At 48.1% G+C, this 16,241-nt stretch overlaps 1 protein-coding gene across 1 annotated transcript in view; it reads right to left on the minus strand.

Annotated features, from left to right (window-relative positions):
• Positions 1–6,243: 6,243 nt before the first annotated feature.
• Positions 6,244–16,241, minus strand: part of LOC307053962 (germinal-center associated nuclear protein-like) — a gene marked incomplete at its 5' end in the record, with an annotated part of 40,516 nt that continues 30,518 nt past the window's right edge. Inside the window, 8 exons of the mRNA XM_079705445.1 lie at positions 6,244–6,525; positions 7,802–7,952; positions 10,216–10,422; positions 12,223–12,352; positions 12,830–13,087; positions 14,196–14,586; positions 15,416–15,513; positions 15,732–15,990. Coding sequence (XP_079561571.1) covers positions 6,367–6,525; positions 7,802–7,952; positions 10,216–10,422; positions 12,223–12,352; positions 12,830–13,087; positions 14,196–14,586; positions 15,416–15,513; positions 15,732–15,990 — 1,653 coding nt within the window. The 3' untranslated portion in view covers positions 6,244–6,366. The remainder of the gene's footprint in view (positions 6,526–7,801; positions 7,953–10,215; positions 10,423–12,222; positions 12,353–12,829; positions 13,088–14,195; positions 14,587–15,415; positions 15,514–15,731; positions 15,991–16,241) is intronic.

The raw sequence follows: 16,241 nt of genomic DNA on the forward strand, positions 1-16,241 counted from the left end.
AAGCGGGGGTTTGCAGAAGAAAGCACACATACACCTTCCCCTAGTGGAATATCAGGCTGTTAGATGGTCAGTAACGGACACTGGCCTCTTCCTATCCCAGTTCAGAAACCAATGAAGAAGACGCAGCAATAAGAGGTTTGGAAATCAAAACACCAGCCTTGCTACAGAGAAGAAACTAGTTTGGAAGACATGGCTTAGACTGACGATCAAGACGGCTAGCTACTTCCACCTCTAAATCAGACACATATACCTCCCAGCCTCTGGCCCAGGAGGACAACTGCAGCTTCCACAGAGCTGTCCCACCAAGCACCATGCGGCCAGGTGCCAACGAGAAGATGGGTGCCTGTCAGCCTACTGACGCCAGAAAGTGTACCCAGAGGAGCCTGAGCACGCTCAACCCCGTCTGTTCTCCTAAATTCACCAATTCACACTTCCCTGGGAGAGGGGAAAAGGCTGGAAGTTTTTCTCCGGGGACGTCCCTCCAATGTGGAAACACAAAGCATGGGAATAAGGGCTCCAGCCTACATGGACATCCCAAACTCTGACTCTGGTCAAGCTAAGGGAGGAAATAGGTTTCGCTTGGAGCAGAATTTGAGTTTTGATATTTTACTGGACTGGACTTTTTATGAGCAAAACAATAATCCTCTTTTTAAAATTTCTAACATAGGGAGGCTTCCCTGGTGGCGCAGTGGTTAAGAATCTGCCTGCCAATGCAAGGGACACGGGTGCGAGCCCTGGCCCGGTGAGATCCCACGTGTCGCGGAGCAACTAAGCCCGTGTGCCACAACTTCTGAGCCTGTGCTCTACAGCCCACAAGCCACAACTACTGAGCCCACGTGCCACAACTACTGAAGCCTGTCGCCTAGAGTCCGTGCTCCACAACAAGAGAATCCACGACAATGAGAAGCCCGAGCACCGCAACGACGAGTAGCCCCCGCTCGGTGCAACTAGAGAAAGCCTGCGCGCAGCAGCGGAGACCCAACACAGCCAAAAATAAATAAATAAATAAATTTATAAAAATTAAAAAAAAATTCTAAGATAGGAGAAACCTATAAAATCTATCTGAGAATCACAGGTAAGAGTTTCTAGGGAGAGTCATGAGAAAAAATAATGCTTCCCTCCACTTGCACCCTACCAATTCCTGCGTGTCCAATAAACAGGACATGGAAGACTCTGAGGTTTTTGGCATGGACACCTGGGCATATGATAGTGTCATTTCTAAAGTAGAGAAGAAGGTTTGGGGAAAACTTTCAACTTAGATTAGGGACATGTTAAGACAGAGATGCCCATTAGACATTCAAGTGGATAGGCTGAGTAGACAGGCTGGTATTCGGGAGAGAAGACAGAACTAGAGAGAGGAACTTGGGAGTTGCCTGTTTTCAGGTGATGTTTGAAAACATCAGATTGGATGAAATCAGCTAGGGCGTGAGTGTTCCAAAGAGAAGAATTTCCAGGATCAGTCCTAGGGCACCAACCATTTCCAACCTAGAGGAGGAGGAGTGGCCAGAGAGAGGAGAAAAACTAGGGGAATGTGGAGTCAGGGAAGGCAGGTGAAGGCATGGTGATCTGTGTGGAGACTTTAAAGGGATTGTAAAATGAGGTCTGAGAATTGGCAACTAGATGTGGCAAGACAATTGACTGGTGACTGACAAGGGCAATCTCAGGAGATGTGAGAAGAAAAGCCCAGTAGTAGTTAAAAAGGGTGGGGGGGAGCTTCCCTGGTGGCACAATGGTTGAGAGTCCGCCTGCCGATGCAGGGGACACGGGTTCGTGCCCTGGTCTGGGAAGATCCCACATGCCGCGGAGCAGCTGGGCCCGTGAGCCATGGCCGCTGAGCCTGTGCGTCCGGAGCCTGTGCACCGCAACGGGAGAGGCCAGAACAGTGAAAGGCCCGCGTACTGCAAAAAAAAAAAAAAAAAAAAAAAAGGGTGTGGGGGATTTCCAATTAAACATGTCAGACTGAGCACAGGCATTGACTTCCATTTCCCACCTAAACCCTACTTACATAAAGCAATAAAAGAGATAAAAATGCATAGTAGTGAAAGAATGGGAGAGGAAGCACCAGTAAACGATGGAGGTCAACAGAACTGGAGAGGCCAGGAATGTAAGGAGGAGTACTCACTGCCTTAGCAAGCCAGAGGAAGCTGCAACCCATTGTCGGGGTGAAGCCATTGAGGAAAAAGACCATTCTTGCCCATGAGCCCCAGGAAGGTGCAGAAGTTAGAACTGGTGTCAAGTGTGAACAGGAAGCAGTCTGACAACAGACCCCTTCCCCTACCTGGACAGAAGCCTGCAGCAGTGGAGTCAGAGCAGGTGTGAACTCAGGCACAAGGCATAGCTGAGGGCCACTGAAAGCAGGGTGTTGAGTGAAAGTCTCCACTGTTGTGGCAGTTCCACTTCTCCCGCTCAGCCATACAGCTCCGGGCAATAGGAGGATTTCTCTGGAGCAAATGGCCCTCCCCCAAAAGACCTCCGAACATTGGCAGCTGGGACCCAGTGGAAAGGCAGAGAAGCCTATCAGCTGGCAGGCTGTATCTGTTGGCACAAAGCTTCCAGCAAACTCCTCAGAGCCCGATCATCAACATGAGCCAAACATTTGAGGAAAACCTGTACCACGAAAGGCAACGAAAAGGGAAATTTCTTTTTTTTTTTTTTTTTTGGCTGCGTTGGGTCTTCATTGCTGCGCGCGGGCTTTCTCTCGTTGCGGCGAGCGGGGGCTACTCTTCGTTGTGGTGCAGGGGCTTCTCATTGCGGTGGCTTCTCTTGTTGCAGAGCACGGGCTCTAGGTGCGCCGGATTCAGTAGTTGCAGCATGTGGGCTCAGTAGTTGTGGCACATGGGCTTAGTTGCTCCGAGGCATGTGGGATCTTCCTGGACCAGGGGTCGAACCCGTGTCCCCTGCATTGGCAGGCAGATTCTTAACCATTGCACCACCAGGGCAGTCCCGAAAAAGGAAATTTTGAGAAATGGAGATGATTGAAAGTCGTAGAAGAGGACTTTGACAAAAACATGTCCTCACAGAGATAGATGGTTTTGTTTCATGAGTGCAACATCCTGACATACTCTTTCCCTCCCTTATTGTTTTCTGTGCTTATCACCAGTTAGCATACCAAATGTTTTGCATAATTATCTTGTTTATTGTCTATCTCCCCACTAAAATATAAGCTCAGTGAGGGCTGAAATTTGTTTCATTTGTTGCTATATCCCCAGCACCTGGAATAATGCCTGGCATATAGTAAACATTCCAAAAGTATATACTGAATAAATGAATTAACAGGAGTCATCTCTAATAAGAAACATTAAGAAAAAGACTCTCAGAAATTAAAAATATGGCAGCAGTTTAAATTTTTTTTACTTTTTTTTTGAAGTTTAGTTGGTGTGCAATATTATATGTTACAGGTGTACAATATAGTGATTCACAATATGGTAGCAGTTTTAAAATCACTAGAACAGGGAGATAGAGAAATTTTAGAATAGTAGAATAGAAAGATAAAGATATACAAAAATTGAAAAGAAAATTGGAGCATCAATACAGGTGGTCAGGGCTTCCCTGGTGGCGCAGTGGTTGGGAGTCCGCCTGCCGATTCAGGGGACACAGGTTCATGCTCCGGTCCGGGAAGATCCCACATGCCACGGAGCGGCTGGGCCTGTGAGCCATGGCCGCTGATCCTGCACGTCCGGAGCCTGTGCTCCGCAATGGGAGAGGCCACAACAGTGAGAGGCCTACATACTGCAAAAAAAAAAAAAAAAGCAAAACAAAAAAAACAAAAAAAAAAACAGGTGGTCCAACATCTGAATATTAGGAGTTCCAAAGGGAAACAGTGGAGGAGAAAAATGTATTAAATAATTTCCAACAATTCCCAGAATTGGGAAAAGTTTTCTGGATTGAAAAAGCATGGGAGAATATTTTGTAAAGATGCTGCAAAATCTCCCATCTCACATGCTCTTTTACAATGTGGTCTTACCACTCATCCCCACTGAGAAATAGGACCTATGTCCCGTCCCTTGAATCTATAACCAGATGCTTGTAACCAATACAATGCACTGGAAGTGATCCTGCACAGATTCCAAAGCTGGGCTTGCATTTCACTCACTGGGGCACTTGCGCTTGGAGCCCTGAGATGCCATGTGAGAAGTCCTATCTGAGGCCACCTTGCTGTGAGGAAGCCAAGCCACATAATGAGGTCACATATAGCTACTCAGGTCGAAAGCCCCAGCTGAGCCCCTAGCCAACAGTGCAACATCACCTGCCCGCTATGTAAGTGAGCTGTCTCAGAGATCCAGCCACAGTCAAGACTTCAGATAACCACAGTCCCAATACCTGCATTCAATACCTGACTGCAACTGCATGAGAGATCCCAAGAGAAAGCTGCCCAGCCTATCCTTAAAGCTGCCCAGCCTATCTTTCCCAAATTTAAGCTATGGTTGGGGTAGTTTGTTACATACCAAAAACTACTGGAAAAAAGCACTACAACGTGCCGAGCACAATAAATTCGGCAGGGAATAGGGGAGGCAAACCAATACGTCAAGCATGTTGTTGAGAAATTTGAGACCACCAGGGATAAAGATGATCTTAAAAAAAAACCTCCCAGTAACAAAAAACAAAAACACAGAGGAATAATTTCCAATGTAAAATTCCACTTCCATTCAAACGATGAATCTAATATAAGGGTAGAAATAAAGACCTTTTAGATATGCAAGCTCGGAAGGCTCTAAAAGATGAGCTCCATGAAAACGAGAAAGCAGACCACAGAAGAGGAAGATATATGACTCAGAATCCAGGAAACGTCCAAGGTGGCACAAAGACGGGGGGTTTCCCAGCGGTTCATTTCCAAAAGAAAATGGAGCTTGCATATTACCTGAGGCACCTGAGTGTTGGGAGGAGCTTTACACTTAGCGAGGAGAGGTTTGAGTGAAGCAGTGCTAGCAACACAGAAAACCAAGCAAGTGAAAAAGCAAGACAGTTGACTCCAGGTACAACTGAAAGTTGTACCTAAAGGAAATGTAATCATAAACCAATACAGGGCTCGACCGCAAACGGTGTTAATATAGTCATACTGAACTCTGAATGCAGATTTCAGCTAACATCTTAAATCGTTTTGGGAGACTAGCAGGAGAGGAAATGTAGTAGCATGTGTGGGTGATACACGTTGCAGAGAGGATAGTATAAGAGAGCTAACTCATTTTCTATTGTAGGAAATCAACAGATGTCTAAAATCGAGATTAAGAAATAGCATTACTTGAGTCTTTACTGATAAACATGAAGTTAATCACTGAAGAAATCCCTAAGAGTTGATTAGTGTTTGTTCTGGCAGATGCAGGGTTTGGCTGGTAGATTTGGTGGTGGTAGGATGAGCAAGTTCTGTTCCTAGTGCTTCTTTTTTCTCCGTGAAATAAGAAGCAGGTCGTCATCTAGGAATGTTGTAGGTTTGAAGAGAATAAGAAGATATGAAATAGTTTTCTCAGGGAGTCTAGGGGATGTGGGATACAGTAGGGAGATGCTGAGTGCCAATTTAAGACTGATGGTCATACTCAGCATCAAGTCTATTAATACCTCTTTCTGGATATGGCTCAAATGTATCCCTTCTCTCCACACCAGCTGCTAGCAGACTCAGGATTATACCCTTCTTCTTTCACCTGGACAGCTGCAGCATCCTCCTTTCGAGATCCATTGCTTGTCTTGCTGTTGTTCCCCATATGCAGTTTTTGAAACAAAATGTGACCAAATCACTTCTCTGCCTAACATCCTCCAACAGCTGACTCCCATAGCACTCACAGTAAAGCAGCAAGGGTCTCGGCGGTCTGGCCTATCCCCTCACTTGGCAGTCCTACCAAACTGGCACCTCCAGGTTTTCATCACATCCTCTCGGGTGTACCCCTGCACTCCTCTCCAAGAATTCTGCTCTGTCCTCCACCCAATCCCCTTGTCTCCCCCTGCTTCCAATCCAGGCACATACCCCATGCCTCAGAGAGCTATGTACATATTACAGTTGGCTGAGTACATCCGTCGGCTCTCTGAGGTGTGAGCTGGGCAGGCCTGGTGGGCAGGGTCCCTGCACCTTATGCATCCCTGCACTACTGATTCTGGCACATCAGGGACTGCAACTGTTGCTAAGACAATGAATGACCACCGTTACACACTGCAACGTAAGAGTACGTGTTGGTGGACAACAGTCAGTAAGAGTATCAAAGACATTACACGGAAGAAAACAACCTTTCATTCTGAAAACTGACGAAGACCTCATTAGATATTCCAGTGGTTTATTTGGATGATTAATAATCACATTCCAACATGCATCAAGCATCTGAGAATAACATGATTTTGAGTAAAAGAACATCTTCTAGACCCTCTCTCAGGTCCAGCAGCTTAAATGTCCACCATGTCCAGTAGTGCAGAGAGATGGAGCTCAGAGGCAACGTCCTCTTCCCTTGAACTCCGGATCAGCCTTTCTAGGTGCTTTAGCCGTTCGGTCAGAGATGTGCCTGTTGCCTCTGACATCTGCAGTTGCTCCCCTGTCCTGTCGTTCTATTTGAACAAAAAAAGAAACTAAAAATAGTTTTGGGATATCCACAAGCCAAGATATATTTTCTTTAAAGGCACTAGATCTGACTCATGTTAGAAACCTCTTCTGGGGCCTGCTAGGCTCAACAAACCCCTCTCTTGGCATCTATCACACATCCTTCCAGCCCCTTCCAGCACATACACATACAGCTGGCATCATCTGCCATGGAATGTTTCCTCTTCTGATTCTTTATTTATATTTTTTAATTTCCTTTTCTGGCCGTGCCACAGGGCATGTGAGATCTTAGTTCCCCTACCAGGGATCAAACCCACACCCCCTGCATTGGAAGCGCAGTCTTAACCACTGGACCACCAGGGAAGTCCCTCCACTTCCGATTCTACCATGAACCACTTCTAGTCGTTTTTGTAAGATATCGTTGTCCAGAGCTACGAACTACGCCATCATATGTATTGTAATTGCTGAACCAGACTCTCATCTTTGGATGTTTAGTTTCCACTTTCATGTACTATAATTAATGCTACAGTGAACAAAAATATATTAACTTTTGTCAGTCATTTCTTTAGGGCAGAATTGTTAAAGTCAAAGGGTACAAATATTTTTAAGGTATCCGTCAAACTAATAATTGGAAATAGTATGTCATCTTAATTTGTTTTTCTCCGCAATTGAAGGGCTTCCTAAAAGCCAATCCAGGAACATACATTTTGCCTGTCCAGCATTATACATATAAACTCTGCTTTTGTGTCTTTTATCACTGAAGGAAGAATGGTGAGGTAGAAAGATCTTGAGCTTCGGAGCCAGTTGGGTCTGGCTTTAAAAAGCAGCTTTGCCACTGACCAGCTGAACGCTCTTGGGTGAGGCCCTTGACTTCTGTGAGCATACCCTCCTCATTCATTAATTTTCCTCACGGAAAATTAATACCAGAAGGGAGGTCCGGGTGATGCCAAAGCTTGGACGGTATGTGCTCCATAAACCGAACCACTGTTGTCACCTTTGTGATTCTCCTCAGAACTTTACTGCATGTCAGCATAACATGGTTATGGGTTTTGTTCAGTTCTTAAGCATGTTTCAATTCCATTCTTCATTCATTTCATAAGCAGAAACTCAGAATTAGTCGGGCCACTATAATACTGACAGATTAAGTTTAAGAAAAGATCTAATTCAAGCTAATAATTTATTGGTCATCATGACATCATACGATGACTCAAGACATTACTTTTTTCCCAGTCATTCTCTCAGTTGTTAAGTCTAATATAAATGCCAAATATACTCTCTTCTCACCTGAAGGCTAGTAGTTGTAGATGTTTTCATCACAGGTTTGATAGTCTGAGGCAGAGACACCAGAGTCTGAGGAAGGTAGAGTGGAAGGGAAGTTGAATCTGTGAATGCTCCTGAGTCCTCTGACAACCACCACTGAAGTTGATCTTCAAACCTGAAACATGTGAGCATTAGGAAGCAAAAATTTAACTATCTCTCACTTTTCTCCTATATATGCTTTAAATGTTTTAAAGCTTTGCTTTTTACTAAGGGTGGAACTAAGTTATGACATCAACTAAGAAGCAGAAAAGCACCGTTTAAAAAAATTTAGTATCTTCTCTTTAACTTATAAACCTGATTTATATTTAATGAAAAGGGTGGCATTTATCCAAAACAACTGGTTTTTAACAGTACTTGTACTTCTCTCACTTGGTTTATCTTCTCTGGCTTATTTTGCTATTATGTGTCTATAATTAATTTGTATCTCTTTGGATTATCGAAAATGTATGGATTGCTGCTTTAGTTTAAAATTAACCCAAAATAACATCGCACTGACACCTAACATACTCCAGAGCTGTCCTCTCCATATACTTGCTTTTTAAAGAAAAATAATCTGATCCAAACTGCTTAAATGATACAGCCCTAGGAAAATCTACTTTTAGAAATCATGACACATTCATTCACTCTCCCAACACATATTTATCAAGCCTCCACCAAATGCTAGGCATCATTCTGGGTACCGGGGACACAGCACTGAGACAGAACAGACAAGGCCCAGCTGGAGGCAGCTGACACTCTAGTGAGGTGAGACAGACAAAGGAGACATCTGAAGACGAGGAAGACAAGGCAGAGACATGGAGACAGGGAGGACTGGTGAGATGGGTAAGGAGGCCCTCACTGAGTAGATGTGAGCAGAGGCCAGAAGTGAGCACAAGGTGGGCCAAGGGGATGTTAGAGGGTGGCTGCGAGTCCCAGGCAAAAGGAACGGCTAACACCAACGCCTGCCTGTGCACTGCCTAGCATGATGCAGCAAGGAGCAGAGGTCAGAAAGGAAATGAGAGGTGGATCGCACAGGGCCTTGCCCCCTTGTGAGGGTTCTGCCTTTGATTTGGTGAAGAGGAAGCCACTGGAAGGTTGTGAGCAAAGGAGAAACATGACCTCTGCCTCACACTTGAAAGGCTCGCACCAGGTCTGCTGAGACTAGACTACAGACCACCGCAAAAATGGTCCAATTCTGAACATATTTTGAACAGAGCCAGTAGGATTTGTGGGTGGACTGGATGCAGAGGGATGATTCCAAGGCATCTGGCCCGGGGAGCTGGAAGGATGGCGCCGCCATCGACTGAGAAGACCACTGCAGGAGGGGCCGGCTGGGAGAAATCGGCAACTGGATTTGGGATGTTAGCTTTGAGATGGCTGTCAGGCATCCAATAGATGTCTAACGAAGAATTCAAGGAAGAACTACAGTATTCAAATCTGGAGTTCAAATCTCAAGGTTTGAGATATAACTTGGAGTTGTCAGAATATTGACGCTACTTTAAAAATCCATTAAACTGGATGAAATCAGTGGGGAGTAGGTGCAGATAACACAGAGAGAAGGTCTGGAGAGTGAGCCTGGGCAGGTCGGCAGGAGCAGGGAGGGAACATGTGCGGCTGCTGGGGCCTGGGGTTCATGGTCAGGTCAGCCGTGTGCAGGCTGCAGTACCCTGACCACAGCAGACACCCTGGGGCAGGGATGGGCTGCAGAAGACTGGGAAAGAGGGCTGCAGAAGTGAGAATCACACTGTTTTGGGGGGAGTTCACTGTTAAGGGAGCAGAAACATGGCGGTGGTGACTAGAGAGGGAAATGGGGCCAAGACAGGGAGCAGTGGCAGCCTGTTTTCACGTTTGTATGCTGACGGGCGAGTGAAGGACTCTCACTGGACTAGTGTCCTTGAGTGGGTGGGAGACGAGTGCAGCCAAGGGGAGGGGCTGCCCTTGCCTACAGGCTGGACACGGAGGCTGCCGGAGAGGACGGGGCAGGGGAGGCACGAGGACGACAGTGGAAGCCCCCTTCTTCCTCAGTAAAACCATGAACGCGGGTGGTGGGAGAGGCAGAGGAAGCGCTGCTCCATCCAGCTCCTGCACAGCCGCAGCGTGGGAATGCCCCAATGCCCAGGCTGGCCAGACGGGCAGAGCGCATGCCAGCCATGTGCCACAGAGGCTTAGTTAGCCAGCTACACTCACTCCCCACTAGGAGACTGAGGACTTTCAGTGATAAACAATCAACGAAACTAATTTCAAATAATAAAACAGTCGAAGGCACCCCATCGAGGGCACCGACTCTGTCCTCTAAGAGCTGACCTGCCTTCTTTTTTCAACAGCTTTGTCCCTGGGGTCCTTGCTAACCCGGCTGAAGCGGCCTAAAGGACAAAACGAACCCCGGAAACGGGCTTCACCTCTTGCTCTCCTCTTTCTCCAGCAGCAGGCTGCTGGACAGACACTGGGCCAGGAGCTCCTGGGGAGAGGCTCTGTGCATCAGGTCCTCGGTGCCGGGAATCCGCCCCTCTCGGCCGCGCTCCACACCTCTCTTCCTTTTGCGGTGCCCGTGAAGTAACGGAGTGGGAAGCTTCTTTGCAGAAGGGTGAAAAGACCTTATCCCCAAACTGTAAGTACACGTTTTGAAATGCTTACGGTCAGGAAAGAGAGGGAGAAAGGGTTCCTCTGGCATCAGGCAGAGTGGGGTGCTCTGGGGTCAGGCACAGGCGCAGAGGAAGGGCAGCCTCTGCCTTGCAGCAGCTTCCCCTCTCCTGGGCAGCAGGGCTCCCGAAGCTTCTCTACTCTTGAGTTCTGCTTCCCCTTCCATGGTCATCAGCAGTCTCTATTTTTCCCTAATACTGGCAAGGTTCTTATTTTTCATGTAGCTCCTAAATCCATCTGGATTTTTAGTTGTTGTTGTTGTTGTTGTGATGCGAGGCCTGCGGGATCCTAGTTTTCCAACCAGGGATTGAACCCGGGCCCTGGGCAGTGAAAGCGCCAAGTCCTAACCACTGGCCCGCCAGGAAATTCCCCTGGAAGTAGTGTTTACAGCAGCGGGAGACGAGGGTCTAATGCTTTTACTAAATAGAGGCCAAAGTCTGTCCTCTCTGCACTGACTTCCCTCATCTGGCGTGGTACTTTTATCACGTTTCTGTTCTTGCACTTTCTATTCTGATCCATTTGTCTACTATAACTTTATTATATGTTTTGAGATCAGGCTGAGCAGACCTTCCTTGTTATTCTTATTCAAAATTTTCTCAGCAATAGCTACACATTTCCTCATCCTGATGAATTCTAGAATTAACCAGGCGGTTAATTAACCAGGCGGTCTTGTCAAGACCAGGCGGAAACATCCTTTTGGGCTTTTGATTAGAAATGCCTTGACTTTATAGTTTGAGAACTGACATCTTTACAGCATTGCGTCCTCCAGTGAGCAAAGCCTAGCCTGCCCCTCATTTATTCAAGGTTTTCTTTGCACCTTCAGGGCTCTGAGAATCCCCTTCACAGGGGTTTAGCACCTCTCCTGGTCAGTGTGTGTCCATATGTTCTAGATTTGTTGCTGCTGTGAATGAGAATTTCTGTACGTTGTAGGTTGATCTGTCTGGTCACCTTGCTGAATGCTGAACAGTTCTAAGGGTGTGACTGTCGATGATCCTGAACTGACAATTTTACTGTCTGGAAATAATTGGTCCTCCTCTCTTGATATTTATGCCCTAAACTGGGCAGGGTCTCCGGGACAACAGTGAACAGCAGTGATGTCAGGGCAGCTCAAGGCTGGTTCTAACTTCAGTGTTTCTGATGTTTTACCAAGAAGCGTGGGGGGTTTTTTAGTAGTTTTATGGTAGATAGCCCTATCAAGCTAAATAACTTTTTTACCCAAGTTTCATAAGAAATTTTATCAGGAATGGGTATAAATTTTTTTCTTGGAGAGAGGGAGAAGGAATGGGTATAAATTTTAAGGAAAACTTCTCAACACCTAGTGAAATGATCGCTTATTTTTCTGTTATGGCAGCTAATTACACAAATAGATTTCTACCGTTGATATTGTATAGCACAGTATAAAGCGGGCCTGTGAGTTTTTTATGTACTGCAAAACTGCACGTGCTAACATTTTACTTAGTATTTTTGAACCAGGTTTGTAAGTGAGATCAGACAACAGCTTTCTTTTGTCTGCACTCTCCTGGTTATGTTACGACTTCAGGGTCAGGATTGTCCAATAAATGAAATGAGATGCTTGTTTCCCTCTGCTCTACAACAGTTTCTACTACATGGGAATGATCTGTTCCTCCAGTATCTGTCGGAATCTCCCCACAATGGGCTGGATTTCATGTACAGGATGCGAATTGCTGCTGTATACTCTGTTAGAGAATACAGTTCACTCTCTTGGTTGAGGGATGACGGAAACGCACACTGAACACAGATCTCACCGGCTCTGACTCAACTGTAGCTCCTTCTGCGTCTGCATTCTGGCTTGTTCCCACGACAAAGGAACGTCATAGTTTTTCAAATGGTTTTTTAAAAAATACACACATATCTGACCATCTTTAGTCAGTGCCTCTGAGAAAACGATACAAAAATAAGAAGAGAAAAGAACATCAAAAGAGCAACAGGTGACCACTTGATTTCTGCTTAAATTCACTGACTTAAGGACTAGCCCTTCCGATTAAAGGTGCACAATTATGTGACTCCCATGCTTGAGCTAAATACGCTCCAAGTGTCCATGGGTCATTCAAGGTCCAGAGAGGCTCACGTCCAGACCTGCATGGCCAGTGTGACTACTCAGAGAAGTCTCTCTAAAGCCAGCCTTGGGGGCCCATTTCAGGGAGATGAGTGCAGGCTCTCCTGGAACCTTCTCAGCTCTTCCCAATGTTTGTAAGTCACCTGGAGGTCACTGGCTTGGAGAGGTAGCCCTAAGGAGAGGAAGGGTGGGGACCCGCAGGAAGGGAACAACCGTCAAGTAAACATCTTCCTTTGCTGAAACTGGACCAGGAAAGTCTCCTGAGGAGCTGGCCCACGGCACCAAGCACTAACTACCTGGTGTGACGGGAAGCCTGGGGGGTGTCCAGTCCCTCAGCCTGTGGTTGATGCACAAGGCGATGATGTCATCCCACGGGATCTCGGCAACTGAGGGCTGCGCCCCCCGGCCTGGGGAGGGGCTCCCACTCTTCCACCTGCGGTGCGTGCTGCGGAGCAGGCTCTCCACCTGGGACCGCAGGACAGGCTGCGTCTGGAGAGAGCTGGGGATCTGGGAGGCGTACTGGATAACCATGGAACACACAGGGAGCCAGGGAGCTGGAGAGAAAGCACCGCATGAGTCACAGGGCTTGGTGCAAATCTACATGCCATGTTCTTCACTCTGTAGTTTCCTAGGAAAAGGCAACTCTGTAGCTGAGAAGTCTGCCTTCAACTCTGAATACAAGAGAACCACAGCTGTTAAAGAAAGAACATCTCCCTCCCCATGTCCAGGTAAGGGATGCAGCCACCCAGGTCAGAATTCACAACAAAGGGTCCATCCTAGAGGCTTTGACTGCACAGGCCTGCAGATGCGTGCAGGAGTCCGTATTTGACCAAGCACTCAGGGAGGTCTGGTCCCAGAGGCACGGGCTTCTCTTGGGGAGCCCCGACCTAGCTCACGGCAGAGGATTTGCGCAGTGCAGTTTGTTTCCCATTGGGTTCCTTCAGTAGCAAATGTCTGTTAGACGTACTGGAGACTGCACCTCAAAATTCAGAATGATGCCTGAGGCCTCTGTTCCACATGGTCTACAAAAGAACGGCCCTGCTAAGGCCACGTGCTGCGCCACGTGAGCACAAGCAGCCTTGTTCCCTCCTGACATCATCAGCAAGGGAAGGGGCAGCCTCCTCACAGCACAGGGACCCACAAAGTCTGCGTGAGAACAGCCCGAAAGCCTCACTCGGGCACAGCCGGAGCCACAGGCGCTTCTTTGACAAAGAAGCAACACTGGTGTTAAAGCGGCACTGAGTGCCGTGGCCCCAGCAGAGCCAGCAGCGTGGGGACAGGACTGCACAGTCCCCACGCCTTCTGCTCCCAAATGCCATGGCACAGGCAGGATGGGACCTGCTGTTAACTGAGGAATCCCAGGCCTTGGGTGCAGCACTCTTCCTGACACCTTCCTCCCGGGACTGAACAGACAGCCACAGACCACTCAGATGGTGGGGAAGGGCCAACAGGGCTCACTCCACAGAACCCCAGCTCGTCCTGACTCCTGAATCCAAAGGCGAGTGCGGACGGGTGCGGCGTGGGGCCGGGGTGCCCAGTGGAGGAGGACCACCTCACACCGGCGCCCAACACCTGCCAGGGTGTCTCTACAACAAGAAGGAGACGGGGAACTCGGCCGCACCACATGCTTCCCAGCCAGTACCCCTCGGCACGAGCACGCACCTCCCGGGGGCGGAAGGTCCATCTGTGGGAGCTGGAAGCCAAGGACAGCCTGCCTCAGCCAGGCCAGGTGCTCCGGGGTGTTCCAGTGAAGGTGAGGAAGCAGCCGGCTGCCCCCTGCCTCGGCAAACTCCGGGACAGGCCAGGACAGGTTGCAGAGCTGCTCGGAGGACACCACGGAGGCCAGGAAGCTCAGCACGCTGTTGAACAGTTCGATGACGGCGCTTGGCTCCTGTGGGGCCAGGCCGCCCAGCCTCCGCTCTCTTCTGTCGTGGAAAAACCGGCTGCTAAACTCCCGGCTAACCCCGTCTTCCACGTACTGAATGAGGGTCTGGCAACAAAGGTCAAGGGCACAGGGGCAGTGGGAGACCAGCCACTGCACAGCCTGCGTAACCTGAGAAGCAAAGACAGTGGGGAGAGATCTGGTTCAACAATTCCGCTGTTTTTCAGGAAGAGATTCCTGAAGGCGCCCCCCCCACCCAGCTGCCACAGCAGGTGCCACCGGAGCAGCAGCCTCTCAACCACACCAGCAAGGGGAGCAGAAGCTCTCACTGCAGTTGAGTTTGGTCTCCCAGGGCCCTGGAGACCCACACAACAGGGACCCCGAGAAGGGCTCCCGTGCCCCTCGGCCCCGAGGAGCGTGGCCTGAAGGATCGCCCCGGAAGGGCTGGAGGCCCAAGGGAAACCAGCCCTGCACATCCTCTTCACCTCACACAGAAAAGGAAGCCACGTCTTCCCGTTCTTAGAAGGACTAACAGCTTCACTACATGCCTGGATGCTTTCACATCCTGTAGTTATCTTTCTTCCTGTATTTATTACTTTTATTTTAATCCCTGGCACTTCTTTCCCTAGATGTCATTGTCAGCACAGACTTCCTTTTTTTAAGGAAACTTCTGATAACATTATTTCTTCATATTCCAAGGACAACCACTTACAAAAATAATTATACATCTGACCCTCAGATACAAGACATGAACTGTCATATTTTAAATCCATAACAACAAAACCTCTAAGAAAATTTACATGAACAATTTAATTTATTGCCGATAGCAGGACTGTGGGCAAATTTTATCTTTTATTTTGATTTCTGCTTATATGTTTAGAAAGTTGCCTGTCAAAACAAAATTAAAGATGCATGCAGTAATATACACTAAATTCAAGATAGAGTGAAAGGGAAAAAACTGAAATATCTTGTTGGACCTTTAAAAATGATGAAACCTTACCTTAGTCGTGCCTTGTAAATCACTAATGGAATCAGGGATCTCAATAACGGTATAATCTGAAATCAGCTTAGCTGAAACCAAATCCTGTAGCATCAGACCTTTAAGACAAACAGATGTAGGTCACCTGTCTCCTGGTAGAGGTGTGCAGGCGACCAAAGGCATCTCACTGCTCTGACCCCGCCCAACCCTGCCACCAGTCACTGCAGCAGCTGCTGTCACAGGACTCCGGACACCACACTGCCAGCACTTTCTCATACCCCCGGCTCTACCCACTTATTAAACATTCCAGCTCATAAATGGAACTGCCTTCACACACCAGCTTCCACTTCCTTCTCCACGGCGTCCCCTCCCGGGCTGGACACAAGAACCACCAGCGGAAGCGCAGGCTGGAAGGGCTTGGCCTGCAGGAGCTGCTTTATCTGCAGCAACGCCGACAGCCAGTACACGTCCTCCTCCGCCACGTCCTCGCTCTTCACTTTGGGGGGAAGCAGCAGCATGACCCCACTGGCTCCCAGGAGCTCCTTCTGTGTCTCCACAGCGTCGAGGGCACAGTCGCTGAGTGTACCGTGGGCCACCTGGAACAGCACCCAGACCATCAAGATGGATGGATGCACCAGGGCACAAATCAACAGTGAGCTGCAGAGTGAGCAGAGGCAAATGCTCGCCTCACGCCAGGTCAGCTTCCCTCCGTGAGGCCGAGGATTCGTGTGAAAATCAGTCACAGGTCATTCAGCCTCTGGTTAGACTTGGGTTGGAGCAATTTAATCTCAACAGTTACCTCAAACAGGCTTGTAAAAAACGAGTAAGCCGGGACTTCCCTGGTGGT

The sequence above is a fragment of the Hyperoodon ampullatus genome, assembly GCF_949752795.1.
Source record: "Hyperoodon ampullatus genome assembly, chromosome: 5".
NCBI classification, from domain to species: domain Eukaryota; kingdom Metazoa; phylum Chordata; class Mammalia; order Artiodactyla; family Ziphiidae; genus Hyperoodon; species Hyperoodon ampullatus.